At 45.5% G+C, this 14388-nt stretch overlaps 1 protein-coding gene across 1 annotated transcript in view; it reads left to right on the plus strand.

Moving 5' to 3' along the window:
- The window catches only part of fam83c (family with sequence similarity 83 member C), a 48949-nt gene extending 35768 nt beyond the window's left edge, over positions 1–13181 (plus strand). The window contains exon 4 of the mRNA XM_073062173.1: positions 10020–13181. Within this exon, the coding sequence (XP_072918274.1) occupies positions 10020–10821 (802 nt within the window). The 3' untranslated portion in view covers positions 10822–13181. The remainder of the gene's footprint in view (positions 1–10019) is intronic.
- Positions 13182–14388: the final 1207 nt, after the last annotated feature.

Raw genomic sequence — 14388 nt, forward strand, 5'->3', positions numbered from 1 at the left:
TAAAGTGACACTAGGCTCAGGAGAGTCTGTACATAAGGTGGCAGAAAAAAAATGATAAAGTTGTGGTGGTTGGGGGTGTGTAGGGGTGGGTGAGTGAGTGGGTGGGTTGATCAGCCTTACGACTTGGGGAAAGAAACTGTTTTTGAGTCCGGTGGATTGATGTGGATGTGGCGTAGCCTCCTCCCTGATGGGAATGGGACAAACAGTCCACGAGCAGGGTTATTTTTACTGTATGAAGTCCGTTCTGAAATCTTGTAACAGTGGGATAGAATCTGTCCTTGGGCCCGATGGGGTGACTTTTCAAGCCTTTCTATCTCTTCCTGATGGTAGGTGAGGAGAAGAGAAAATGTCCACGATGTGAGGGGCTTTTGATTATGTTGGCTACTTTCCTGAGGTAGTGAGAAGTGGAGGGGAGGCTGCTCTCTGCAATGTGCTGAGCTGCGTCCACAACTCTGAGAGTCACGGCCAGAGCAGTTTCTGCCCCCCTTCTGCTGGTAGTAGCAAGAAGAGAGTATGTCCTGGATGGTGGAGGTCTTTGACAATGGACACTCCTTGTCGATGTGCTTTTCCTGTGATGGACCGGGCTGTATCCACCACAGTCTGCAGACTTTCCTGTAGAGGTGCTGGTGAGCTTGTTTGGGTCTCGCATCTACATGGTTGGATCAGCCCAAGCTGTTGATTGCATTCATATCTAGGAACCTAAAGCTCTCAGACATTACCAAGACTAAGACAGGTGCTTTTTGGTTGAATGAAGCAAACTGAATGGAGTTCATAAAATGGCAGCACTCAAGACATCCGATGCTGGTTCAGAAGCAATGGACAATCCATTGGAGGACCCTGAGCAGCAGCTGTTGAGGGAGAGGAGCTGTCAACGTAGTACAGCACAGGAAGAGGCCCCGGTCCACAATGTTGTGCCAAGCTGATTAAATCAGTAATCAAATTGCAAACTAAACCGATCCCTTCTGCCTGCACAAGATCAACATTCCTCCATTTTCCTCACATTCATGTCCATTTCTAAACTTCTCTTAAAAGTCCCTAATGTACTTGTCTTTACCACTACCCTAGGCAGTGAATTCCAGGCACCCACCACTCTCTGTACAAAAAACTTACCTCTCTCTTGAAATTACCCCCTCTCACCTTAAATGCATGCCCTCTGGTATTAGACATTCCAACCCTGGGAGAAAGATACTGTCTGTCATAATCTTATAAACCTCTACCAGATCTCCCCTCAGCCTCTGCCACTCCTTAGAAACAACTCAAGTTTGTCCAACACACACCCTCTAATCCAGGCAGAATCTGGTAAACCTCTTCCGCACCCTCTCCAAAACCTCAACATCCTTCCTATAGTGAGGAACCAGAACTGTGTGCAGTACTCCAGGTGCTGCATGTTGAAACCCTGAGCAGGACTGAGATAGGAGGCTTGGGGTCTAGAGAAAATCATGCTAAAATAAGATAAGATAAATAAAACTTCATTTATCTCGGAGGAAATTATTGTTACAAGGTTGCTCAGTCAGAAATATATACTTTAAAATACAAAATGTAAGCATTGAGGTATGGGAAAAATACAAAATGTGCATTAAAAAGTAATAGTGCAAAATACTGATGTGCAGTGAAACCACATATGCTTCAGGAGGAGGAGTTGTAGAGTCTTATAGCCACGGAGAAGGGATCTCCTGTGGCGTTCAGTGGTGCATCTCAGTGTACAGAGCCTCTGCATTTTTAGTCCAGTCCAGTTTCTCGTCTAGGTGAGTTCCCAGGTGTTTGTAGTCCCAGATGACTTCCACATCCATTCCCTTGATGGAGATGGGAATGCAGGGTATTTCCACCTTCTTGAAGTCCACCACCAACTCCTTTGTCTTACTGATGTTGAGCTGCAGGTGATCCAGCCCACACCACTCAACCAGTTGTCCACCACTCTTCTGTCCTCAGCCTCTTGACCCCGTCTGATACAGCCCACAACTGCCGAATCGTCGGAAAATTTCTGCAGGTGGCAGGACTCTGAGTTGTATCTGAAGCCCGAGGTGTAGATGGAAAACAGGACAGGACAGTCCCCTGAGGTGCCCCTGTGCTGCTAAACACAGTATCTGATTCACAGCTCTGCAATCTCACATAGTGTAGCTGTCTGGACAGGTAGTCTGTCATCTAGGACACTAGTGGAGCATCCACCTGCATCTCCATGAGCTCCCGCCCTAGTAAAGCAGGTCGTATGGTGTTAAAAGCTCTGGAGAAAGCAAAGAACATGATTCTCACAGTGCTGCCTGGCTCATCCAAATGGTGAAACCCCACTGAAGTGGGAAGATAATGACAGGTCCAGCGATCTTAATGATTTCATAACATGTGAGGTCAGTGCCACTGGTCTCTGGGCATGGTGGGACATGTCTCCTTGGGCAGGATATTTTCCACAGCACAGGGACCCTCTCCAGGCTCAGGCTCAGATTAAAGACTGCACCCAGCTCAGTAGCACACACCTGGAGAACCCTTGGTGCTGATGCCGTCCGGTCCCACAGCCTTGCCTGGGTGAAGTCTGCCGAGCTCTCTCCTTACCTGCTCAGCAGTGACAGTCCACGTGTCTGTGGTCATTGGCTCTCCGGTGTCCTTCCAGAGAGAGTTGGAGGGCGAGTGGTGAGAGGGGAGGAGCTGGGGGGTGGATGGGTTGTAGAGGGGTAAACAAGAAGCCTCCTCATCGAACCTGTTGAAAAACCTGGAGGTGTGATGAGACAGGAGACTGAGGGATTGGTGGACTGAGGAGGGATGAAGGTTGAAGTAGGGGAGGGGTGAATTGAGAGGTAGGAGCAGGTAGGAGATAGATGGAGGAAAACAAAACAGAAAGCATGGAGTGAGGTGGGGAAGACACTTACTGCACCCCCCCCCCCAAAAGTAACAGCTTCTCCCACCTCAATCTTACTTCTTCCCTCTTCCATCAGGCAGCGTATACAAGAGCTTGCAGTCATAGAGCACTCATCATCATCATCATCATGTGCCATGTTGTATGACATAGGAAATCATGGACCCATGACCATGATTGTTCTTGGCAAACTTTTCTACAGAAGTGGTTTGCCATTGCTTTCTTCTGGGCTGTGTCTTTACAAGACAGGTGACCCCAGCCGTTATCAATACTCTTCAGAGATTGTCAGTGGTCACATAACCAGGACTTGCGATCTGCATCGGCTGCTCAGACGACCATCCACCACCTGCTCCCATGGCTTCACGTGACCCTGATCGAGGACTAAGCAGGTGCTACACCTCGCCCAAGGGTGACCTGCAGGCTAGCGAAGGGAAGGAGCACCTTACACCTCCTTTGGTAGAGACGTATCTCCCCCCACCAGCCAACCCAGTACCTGTGGCAATGAAGGAACAGAAAGGGCTATTGAGCTACAAACTGAGAGGGGAGGGACATAATGGGAGCAATTAGGAGGGAACTGACTGGCGTGCGGCACCAAATCAGAGGGGGAGAGGGAGGAGGAGCCCGTCTGAAAGGAGGAACGTGTCCTTGCTACTTTTAATTTTCTTTACTGGAAGGAGTCACTGTCCCGAGCACTGCACTCATCTTCGGTTAGTGTTCAGTGTCCTGTAGATGCAGTGATACATGCTCGCTTTCCTGCTTACTCCCATCTCACACACTAATCAAAGTGTAAAGTATTTTTTAAAATTAATCAAAGTACATATATGTCGCCATATGCAATCCTGGCAAATTGATTAAATCTAAGAATCGTAATGCAATCAATGAGAGACCGCACCCAACAGGGCGGACAAACAACCCGTGTGCAAAAGACAACAGACTGTGCAAATGCAAAACTTAAAAAAGAATAAACCTGGAGAACGTGAGATGAAAAGTCTTTGAAAGTGAGTTCATTGGTTATGGGAACATTTCAATAAACTTGAGTAAAGTCATCCCCTTTGGTTCAAGAGCCTGATGATTGAGGGGTAATAACTGTTCCTGAATCTCGTAGTGTGAGTTCTGAGGCTCCTGTACCTTCTTCCGGATGGCAGCAATGAGAGGAGAGCATGTCCTGACGATGAGGGTCCTTGTTGATGGACGCCACTTTCCTGTAGATGTGATCAATGGGGAGGGCTTTACTCATGTTCAAGGGAATTAGTGTTACCATACCAGGCTGTGATGCAACCAGTCAGTATACTCTCCACTGTACATCTATAGAAGTTTGTCAAATCTTAATAACCTTCTAAGGAAGTAGAAGCCTGCTGTGCTTTCTTTGTAATTACATTTACGAGCTGAAATTCTCTGAAATTGGTGGCAGAAACCAAGGAATTTAAAGTTGCTGACCCTCTCCACCTCCCATCCCCCGATGCACATTGGGTGTTGGTCTTCTTTTTAATGGGTTCTTTCGAGTTTCTTCTTTTGTGGTTGCCTTGAGCAGATGAATCTCAAGGCTGTACGATTTATACATACTTTGATAATAAACGTACTTCGAACTTTGGTGAGGCCTGGTTCATAGACCTCCAGGTTCCTCCTCCTGGTCAATAATCAGTTCCTTGGTCTTACTGATATTGAGTAAGAGGGTGTTGTTGCTGCCCCTCTCCACCTCTGATCCCCTGATGAGGATCCTCCCAAGCCTTCAAATACATCAACATTTTTAAGAAACAGACAGCAAAAGTCTTGCACACGACGTAGAGGTTAGCGTGTCACTAGTACAGCTTGGAGCATCAAACTGCAGAGTTCAATTCTAACACCATCTGCACAATGTCCCTATGACCACACGGGTTTCCTCCGGACGCTCTGGTTTTCTCCCACAGTCGAAAAACATACTGGTTGGTAGGCTAATTGGTCATTGTCAATTGTCCTGTGATTAGGCTCGTGTTAAATTGGTGGATCGCTGAGTAGCGCAGCTTGTTGGTCCAGGAGGGCCTGTTCTGCGGTGTATTTCTAAATAAAATCAAATTAAACTAAAACCAAAACATTAAAAAATAAGGTGCTAGAATACCCAATAGTACACTATATTTCAGCCTGATTTCATCTCCATAGATGCTGCCTGACCTGTTGAGTTCCTCCAGAATTTTGTGTGTGTTGCTCTCGATTTCCAGCATCTGCAGAATCTCCAGTGTTTAAAAAAATATCCAAAAAAATCTTCTAGTGGCAAACAGTGAAATGTTTTTCAAAATTCTGGAGGAACTCAGGAGGTCAGACAGCATCTAAGGAGAGGAGTTGATGTTTTGGGCCGAGACCCTTCATTGGGATAGAAAGAAAGGGGGAAGATGCAGGAATCAGAAGGTGTTGGGGGGTGTATGGGAGGAGAAGAAGCTAAAAGATGACAGGTGAAACCTGTGAGGGGAAAGGTGGGTGGGTGAGGGGGGGGGGATGAAATGAAAAGCTGGGAGGTGATAGGTGGAAAAGATGAAGGGCTGAATAAAAAGGAATATGATAGGAGAAGAGAGTGAACCATGGGGAAAAGGGAAGGACACCAGTGGGAGATGATAGAGAAGAGAAGAGGTGAGAGGATGGCAGAATGGGGAGTGGAAGAAGACAGAGGTAGGAGTGTGGAAAGAAATTACAGGAAGTTAGAGAAATCAATGTTTATGCTGTCAGATTGGAGGCTACCCAGTCAGAGTACGAGGGTATAATCGATTGGCTGATCTTCAATTTTATTTGAATTAATTGTTCTTGCATCATTACGGAAACATCAAAGAAAGAGTCACTTCAACCCCAGATCCCCATGCCAACTCTCTGAAAAGAAGTCCAATTAGCTCCACTTGACCTTAGCTCCAAAATATTCAAATCTCTTTTTGAATGTTGCGCCTGAATCTGCTTCTAGGCAACATATTCTCGATCACAGCACATCACTGCATTTAGTAATTAAACAAAAATGGGCCTCCTGTGCTTTTCTCAGACACCTTGGCCCTCCTGGGAATATGGGCTGGAAGATGGCAGCTGGAATTCAATGCAGACAAGTGTGAGGTGTTGTGCTTTAGGGGGTGAAACCAGGGTAGGACTGAGGAATGCCCCAGAACAAAGAGATCCATAATTCCTTTAAAGAGGTGTCACAGGTAAATGAGGGCTCTAAAGACAGCTTTTGGCACATTGGTAAGGCTGAATTTGGAGTTGTGTGTAGTTCTGATGAACTACCTACAGGAATGACATCAATAAGATTGAAAGAGTAAACAGAAAATTTTCAAGGATGTTGCCGGAACTTGAGGGCCTAAGTTGTAGGGAAGGATTGAATAGGTCAGGACTTTATTTGCTGCAGTGAAGGAGAATGAGGGGAGATTTAGCAGAGGTATACAAAATAATGAGGGATATTGAGAGAGTAAATGCAGCCAGGCCTTTTCCCCTGAGGTTGGATGAGACTAGAACTAGAGGTCATGGGTTAAGGGTGAAAGGTGCAGTATTTAAAGGGAACCTGAGGGAGAACTTTTTCACTCAGAAGGTGGTGAGAGTGTGGAATGAGCTGCCAGTGCAAGTAGTGGGTGTGATTTCAACATTTCAGTAAGACAAGTTGGGGTAAGTACATGAAGGGCTATATGCAGGTGCAGGTTTTAGGGACTATGCAGACTAGCAGTTTGGCATGGACTAGACGGGCCAAAAGGCCTGCTTTTGTGCTGTGCTCTATGATTCAAACCCCATCCGCACTTCCCCGTACAGCTTGTATCAAATCAATCTGCAGTTCCAATAAAAACTGATGTTGGCAATCAGGCCCAGAAGGTAAGCAAAGCAGTGTGGTGATAAGGCCTCGAGGGACAGGGAATGTTATTTTAAGGATATGCAGATCAAGAATATTAATTATTAATGTTATTGGAACTCTCTGTCCAGGAGTGCGTGCTGACTCGTGGCTGTGGAGGCCGAGTCATTATGTATATTTAAAGCAGGGGCTGATAGATTCTTGATTGGTCAGGGCATGAAGGGATATGGGGAGAAGGCAGGAGATTGGGGCTGAGAGGGAAATAGATCAGCCATGATGAAATGGGGCAGATGGCCTCATCCTGTTCCTATATCTTCTGGTCTTATGGGTGATGTTCCTTCTTCTTCTGAAGCCCATCACCCCTACTGGGGCATAAGCGGCCAACAGCAGCTCGCCAGAGTCCTCTGTCCTGGGCCGGTAGGAGGTCGATCGACCCGCTGGCTTCCACTCGCCACATGACTTCACACGCCTTCTAGGAAAAGATCCTTCCTGGAGCTCCAGTTAGCATTTCTGGCCCCATGCCCAACCCCCCTCCTCTCACAGCCGGGCTTGGGACCATGCATGATGGAGTTACTGGATGGAATCACTTGGGGGGAGATTTCAGCTGCTTGTCACTTATGCCTCAGGCGCATGTCTGTATTTACAAGAAATGGAGGTGTCATTCAAAATAGGTCATGCAACAACTATACAGGGCACTGGTGAGGCCACACCTGGAGTACTGTGTCTCCATACTTGAGGAAGGATATACTGGCTTTGGAGGCAGTGCAGAGGAGGTTCACCAGTTTGATTCCAGGGACGAAGGGGTTAATCTGTGAGGTGCGATTGAGTCGCCTGGGACTATACTCTCTGGAGTTCAGAAGAATGAGGGGGGATCTTATAGAAACATAAAAATTTTGAAAAGGATAGGTCAGATAGAAGTTGGAAAGTTGTTTCCATTGGTAGGTGAGACGAACTAGGGGACATTGCCTCAAGATTCAGGGGAGAAGATTTGGGACAGAGATGAGGAGAAACTGTTTTTCCCAGAGAGTGATGAATCTGTGGAATTCTCTGCCCAGGGAAGCAGTTGAGGCTTCTTCACTAAATATATATAAGAAACAGTTAGATAGGTTTTTACATAGTAGGGGCATTAAGGGTTATGGGGAAAAGGCAGGTAGATGGAGCTGAGTTTACGGACAGATCAGCCATGATCTTATTGAATGGCGGGGCAGGCTCGATGGGCCGGATGGCCTACTCCTGTTCCTATTTCTTATGTTCTTATGACTCATAGAGCATGACTGCACAGATAGATATTTTGCCTACCAGTCCATGCTAATAACAGTGCCCACCCAGCTAGTCCCATCTTCCTGCCTTCAGCCCATATCCCTCCAAGTGCCTCTTAAATGAACACACACAAAATGCTGGAGGAACGCAGCAGGTCAGGCAGCATCTATGGAAAAAAGTAAACAGTTGACGTTTCCGGCTGTGACCCTTTATCAGGACCTCGGCCCGAAACGTCGACTGTTTACTCTTTTCCATTGATGCGGCCGGACCTGCTGAGTTCCTCCAGCATTTTGTGTGTGTTGCTCTGGATTCCCTGCATGTGCAGATTTTCTTGTGTTTATGCCTCTTAAATGATATTATTGTACCTGCCTCAGCCACTTCCCCAGGCAGCTTGTTCCATATACTCACCACCTTCTGTGTTAAAACATTATAAGGTCACTTATAAAACGTTCCCCTCTCACCCTCAGTCTATGCCCCCGGAAGCTAGTGTCCCCTCTGTAGACTCTATCCCCCCTCAGTAAAGAGGGCAGCCCTGGCATTCTCTTTTCTCTCCACTCCTGTTGGGCAGTAGATACAGAGGCCTGGAATCAAGGACAGCTTCTAACCAACTGTTATCAAACTAATGAATGGCTGCTAGTACGGTAAGATGGACTCTTGACCGCAGAATCTACCTCTGCATGTCCTTGCACCTTGTCAACCTGCACTGCACTTTCTCCTTAACCGTAACATCTTATTCTGCATTCTGTTATTGTTTTCCCTTCTACTATCTCGATGCGCTGATGTGAAGAAATGATCTACTGTATATAGCAGGTACACAAAACTAAACGTTTCACTGTAGATAGATAGATAGATAGATAGATACTTTATTCATCCCCATGGGGAAATTCAACATTTTTTCCAATGTCCCATACACTTGTTGTAGCAAAAACTCATTACATACAATACTTAACTCAGTAATAATATGATATGCATCTAAATCACTAACTCAAAAAGCATTAATAATAGCTTTAAAAAAAGTTCTTAAGTCCTGGCAGTTGAATTGTAAAGCCTAATGGCATTGGGGAGTATTGACCTCTTCATCCTGTCTGAGGAGCATTGCATCGACAGTAACCTGTCGCTGAAACTGCTTCTCTGTCTCTGGATGGTGCTATGTAGAGGATGTTCAGGGTTTTCCATAATTGACCGTAGCCTACTCAGCGCCCTTCGCTCAGCTACCGATGTTAAACTCTCCAGTACTTTGCCCACGACAGAGCCCGCCTTCCTTACCAGCTTATTAAGACGTGAGGCGTCCTTCTTCTTAATGCTTCCTCCCCAACACGCCACCACAAAGAAGTATACAAAGAAGTATACACTGATTTTCCCCTCAGGAGTGGAACTCCGGTGTGGTCTTCTGCTGCTGTAACCCCTCCACGTTGAGCTTCAGCGTGTTGTGTGTTTAGAGATGCTCTTCTGCACACCACTGTTACAACACGTGGTTATTCGAGTTACTGTCAGCTTGAACCAGTCTGTCCGTTCTCCTCTGCCCTCTCTCATTAACAAGGCATTTTCACCCACAGAACTGCCACTCACTGGATGTTTTTCACTGTTCACACCATTCTCTGTAAACTCTAGCGACTGTTGTGAGTGAAAGTCCCAGGAGATATGGGGACAAGGCAGGAACCGGGTATTGATAGTAGATGATCAGCCATGATCTCAGAGTGGCGGTGCAGGCTCGAAGGGCCAAATGGTCTACTTCTGCACCTATTGTCTATTGAGATCAGCACCCTGATATTCAAACCACCCTGTCTGGCACCAACAATCATTCCATGATCAAAGCCACATTTCTTTCTCGCCCTGATGTTTAGTCAGAACAACAACTGAACCTCGACCATCTCTGCTTGTTTTATGCATTGAGTTGGCTGGCTAGGTATTTGAATTAATGGGCAGGGGTGCAGGTGTACCTAATAAAGTGGCCACTTTATGTATAAATGTATAAATAGTGAACTAAGTTACTAATTTAAACAGTGTGGAGCAACCACAGAGCCGGTTACCCATCTGTTGCCATATGTGCAGGTTTGACGAGAAAATCCAGAATATTTGAAGATTTAGTTATGCAAGGACACTGACTGTCTGTGTTCTCTCTTGCAGTTTTACCTGGCTCTCAGGACAGGTGCACTTCAACTTCGTCATGTTACTGACGGGAGAGCTGACCCAAGAATTCGATGATGAATTTCGCTGCCTTTACGCTATGTCAAAACCAATCGATCGATTCTCCTCCTCTGCAGACGATGACCTTTCTTGCTACACGTCCAAGCTCAGGATTGCCGCAAACCACCATTTCGCGAAGGAAAGGCTGGCGGACGTGGCCCACTCCAACCCGTCGAGCAGCTTATCTGGGAGCAGCCCTCTCAGTAGCACCCAGGCAGCCACACCTGCGGCTCAGGTGCTGAGGGAACGCAAGCGCACCAGCCCGTGCGCTTCCAACAACGCGACCACCATCAACTGGAAATTCAGAGAGAATGACAGACTGGGCAATGGCTGGGCTCCTGACGCACTGGGCAGAGCAAGTCCACTGGGGCCCAAACCAAACCACGGACCAGGTTTCCCCTTTGTACTCAACGCTCACTTTGCAGACCTGGCGTTTGGGAACGCGCTGCAAGGTCCTGGGGTCCCATCGAGAAACAAAATATTGAGAGATGATTCGGAGGACGAAAGCACCATCTCCCTGCCATCACCTCCCGTTTTGTTCAATCGTGGGGAATTACTCTACCAAACAGAGGAGGACCAAGGCTTCAGCAAAGATCTGTATGAACCTCCGAAGGAGTTTATGAGAACGGGAGCGCGAATGACCCTGGGGCATAGTAAGCTAGAAATGATGAAGGAATGCAATGATAAGGTGAGGGCCAGGAATGCTTTCAGCCGCTTTGAGTTGGTGAAGCACGACTCCTAAGGGTGGCTTTGTCGAACTGGCAGTGAGTCTTCAGAGTATGGCATGGTCAGCGTGCAATCCAGTCATCAAAGTCACCGTGAAGAGCCATTTCCGACATGGAGCCTCTGCACGGGTCTGCTTCATGACAGAGTAGTGTCCCTCTGAGCTGTGTAAAGGTCTGAGATGCAGGCGTTGGACCTTGGGTGGGAAGGTGGCAAGAGACACTCCGAAACACTGTGCATTGAGAATGACTTTTGAGAGCTAGATTACTGATTGTTCAGTGGCAGGTGAGGACAAAGGCATCTTTACCCTTGCACAGAGAAGGAGAATTATTGTTCATCTTTATTTTCCCCCCTAAAGTCTGCTTTGCAGTGTCAGCCACGGCTGAGCAAAATTTACACATTCAGTAGGCATCTCAGCCGAGAAAGACACTCAGTTGCCTCTTTATTAGATAACGTGTGGTTATTTGAGTTACTGTAGCCTTCCTGTCAGCTTGAACCCGTCTGGCCATTCTCCTCTGACCTCTCTCATTAACAAGGCATTTGCGCCCACAGAACTGCCGCTCACTGAATGTTTTTTGTTTCTCACATCGTTCTCTGTAAACTCTGGAGACAGTTGTACATGAAAATCCCAGGAGATCAGAAGTTTCTGAGATATTAAAGCCAACAATTATTCTTCGGTCAGAGTCACTTAGATCACATTTCTTCCCCATTCTGGTGTTTGATCTGAACAACAACTGAACCTCGTGGCCATTCTTGCATGCTTTTATACATGGTATTATTGCCACATGATTGGCTGATTAGAGATTTTGCATCAATGATCAGGTGTACAGGTAGAAATATAGAAAACCTACAGCAGAATACAGGCCCTTCGGCCCACAAAGCTGTGCCGAACATTTCCTTACCTTAGAACTACCTAGGCTTACTCATTGCCCTCTATTTCATGTACCTATCCAAGAGTCTCTTAAAAGTCCCTATTAACCTCCACCACTGTCGCTGGCAGCCCATTCCACGCACTCACCACTCTCTGCGTAAAAAACTTACCCCTGCCATCTTCTCTGTACCTACTTCCCAGCACCTTAAACCTGTATCCTCTTGTGGCAACTATTTCAGCCCTCTGACTATCCACCCGATCAATGCCTCTCATCATCTTATACACCTCTATCAGGTCACCTCTCATCCTCCGTCGCTCCAAGGAGAAAAGGCCGAGTTCACTCAACCTGTTCTCATAAGGCATGCTCTCCAATCCAGGCAACATCCTTGTAAATTAGTTGTACCTAATGAAGTGGCCACTGTGTGTACATTTTGTTGGAGCACACACGAAATGCTAGGGGAACTCATCAGGTCAGACAGCATCTACTGAGGAGAATCATCAACATTTCAGGACAAGACTCTTCATCAAGACTGGAAAGGAAAGGGCAAGAAGGTATAATAAGAAGGTGGGGGAGGGGAGGAGTATAAGCTGGCAAATTATCTTTGTCAAACATTCTTTTGGACTGTGTACTGGCCTCACTTAAGTAGGAAATATTGTGTTCCATTAAGAGATCTCAAATGTTCAAACAATATGCAAAATTGCTACCATATTAAACCAGACTAATATTATCATAAATATTTTCTAAGTTATTCTTGGGAAGTGGGAGATGGCTCTTTCCCTATTGTACAGAGAGTTATTATATATATATATTGTGTAGAAGACGGTAAGAGGCACAGAGAGAGAGGATAGCCAGAGACTTTTTCCCAAGGTGGAAATGGCTAATATGAGGCGGCATACTTTTAAGGTGATTGGAGGAAAGTATCGGGGGATGTCAGATGAAAGGTCTTTACACAGAGGGTGGTGGGTGCATGAAATGCCCTGCCAGGGGTAGCAGCAGAGGCAGATATATTAGGGACATTTATCAGACTCTTAGAAAGACACATGGATGATAGAAAAATGGAGGGCTAAGCAGGAGGGAAGGATTAGATGGATCTTAGATAAGATAAAAGGATAGGCATGAAGGGTGTATACTATGCTGTACTGTTCTATGTTCTGTGATGTTTTTGGGAGTTTATATTTGCATATTGGTTGATCCAAACACTGGTAAAGTTTGACCGAGGTCATGAAATGTGCATACAGAAATACCACGTCTTGTATTTCTAACATTTATCAACCTAATCCTGTACATAGTGTCAAATCTGTAATCTTACAACAGATCTGGTTGACGTTAAAATCTCCCACGGTTCACAAACATGATATAATTCTGTTCTGAATTTCAAGCTATAATCCAATATTCTTTTGCACAATAGTTCTTTGTCACTCTGTTTATTTTTAGCTTTTTTATAGCTCTATCACATTTCTTTATTTTTTTAAATGTACAGGAAAATGAATCTCAAGGTACCATATACGTACTTTGACAATAAATTTGAACTTTGAATTTTGAATGAAGTCAAGTTCACTGTTATGTGTACAAGTATGTTAGCAGAGAGTATATTGACTGGCTGCATCACAGCCTGGTATGGAAACACCAGTGCCCTTGAACAGAAAATCCTACAAAAAGTAGTGGGTATGACCCAGTCCAGGTAAAGCCCTCCCCACAAATGAGCACATCTACATGATACGCTGTCGCAGGAAAGCAGCCTCCATCATCAGGGACCCCCACCACCCAGGACATGCTCTCTTCTCACTGTGGCCACCAGGAAGAAGATACAGGAGCCTCAGGACTGACACTACCAGGGTCAAGAACAGTTATTACTCCTCAACCATCAGGCCCTTGAACCGAAGGAGATAACTTCACTCAACTTCACTTGCCCCATCAATGAAATCACCTTCAAGGATTCTTCATCTCATGTTCTTTATACTTATTGCTTATTTATTTATTGTAATTATTTCTTCTTTTTGTATTTGTACAGTTTTTGTCTTCTGTGCTCTGGTTGAATGCTCTATTTGGGTGGTCCTTCATTGATTCTGTTATGGTTATTATTCCATAGATTTATGAGTATGCCCACAAGAAAATCAATCTATGGTGGCATATGTGTACTTCAATAATAACATTTTCTTTGAACTTTGAGGTACAGGGACAACAAAATACTTGCTTGCTGCAGCGACACAGGCACATAGACACAAACAACACTCAGAACGTGAATTATACCAGACTGAAGTGAGAGAGAGAGAGAGAGAGAGAGAGAGAGAGAGAGAGAGAGAGAGAGAGAGAGAGAGAGAGAGAGAGAAAAGCAAAACCATGATGAGAGAAGAAAGAAGATAATAAATTTACTTTGAACTTTAAAAGGCAGCCTGACCAGAGGCAAAACTTCCTCTGAAAATAGAAACTGTGAGCTTTTTCTGGGACAGAACCTCCAACTGAGATTAAATCATAACTTGTGATCAGAAATGAATTGACATTTTTAAGAAAAACTTGTCAAAAGATCAAGGCAGAATCTTTTAATTTTTTTCTTAGAGATACAACATGGTAACAGGCCCTTAGAAACATAGGAACATAGAAAGCCTACAGCACAGTACAGGCCAAAAAGTTGTGCCAAACATGTCCCTACCTTAGAAATTACTAGGCTTACCCATAGCCCTCTAGTTTACTAAGCTCCATGTACTTATCCAAAA

This window comes from Hemitrygon akajei, chromosome 11, assembly GCF_048418815.1.
Source record: "Hemitrygon akajei chromosome 11, sHemAka1.3, whole genome shotgun sequence".
Lineage (NCBI taxonomy): Eukaryota > Metazoa > Chordata > Chondrichthyes > Myliobatiformes > Dasyatidae > Hemitrygon > Hemitrygon akajei.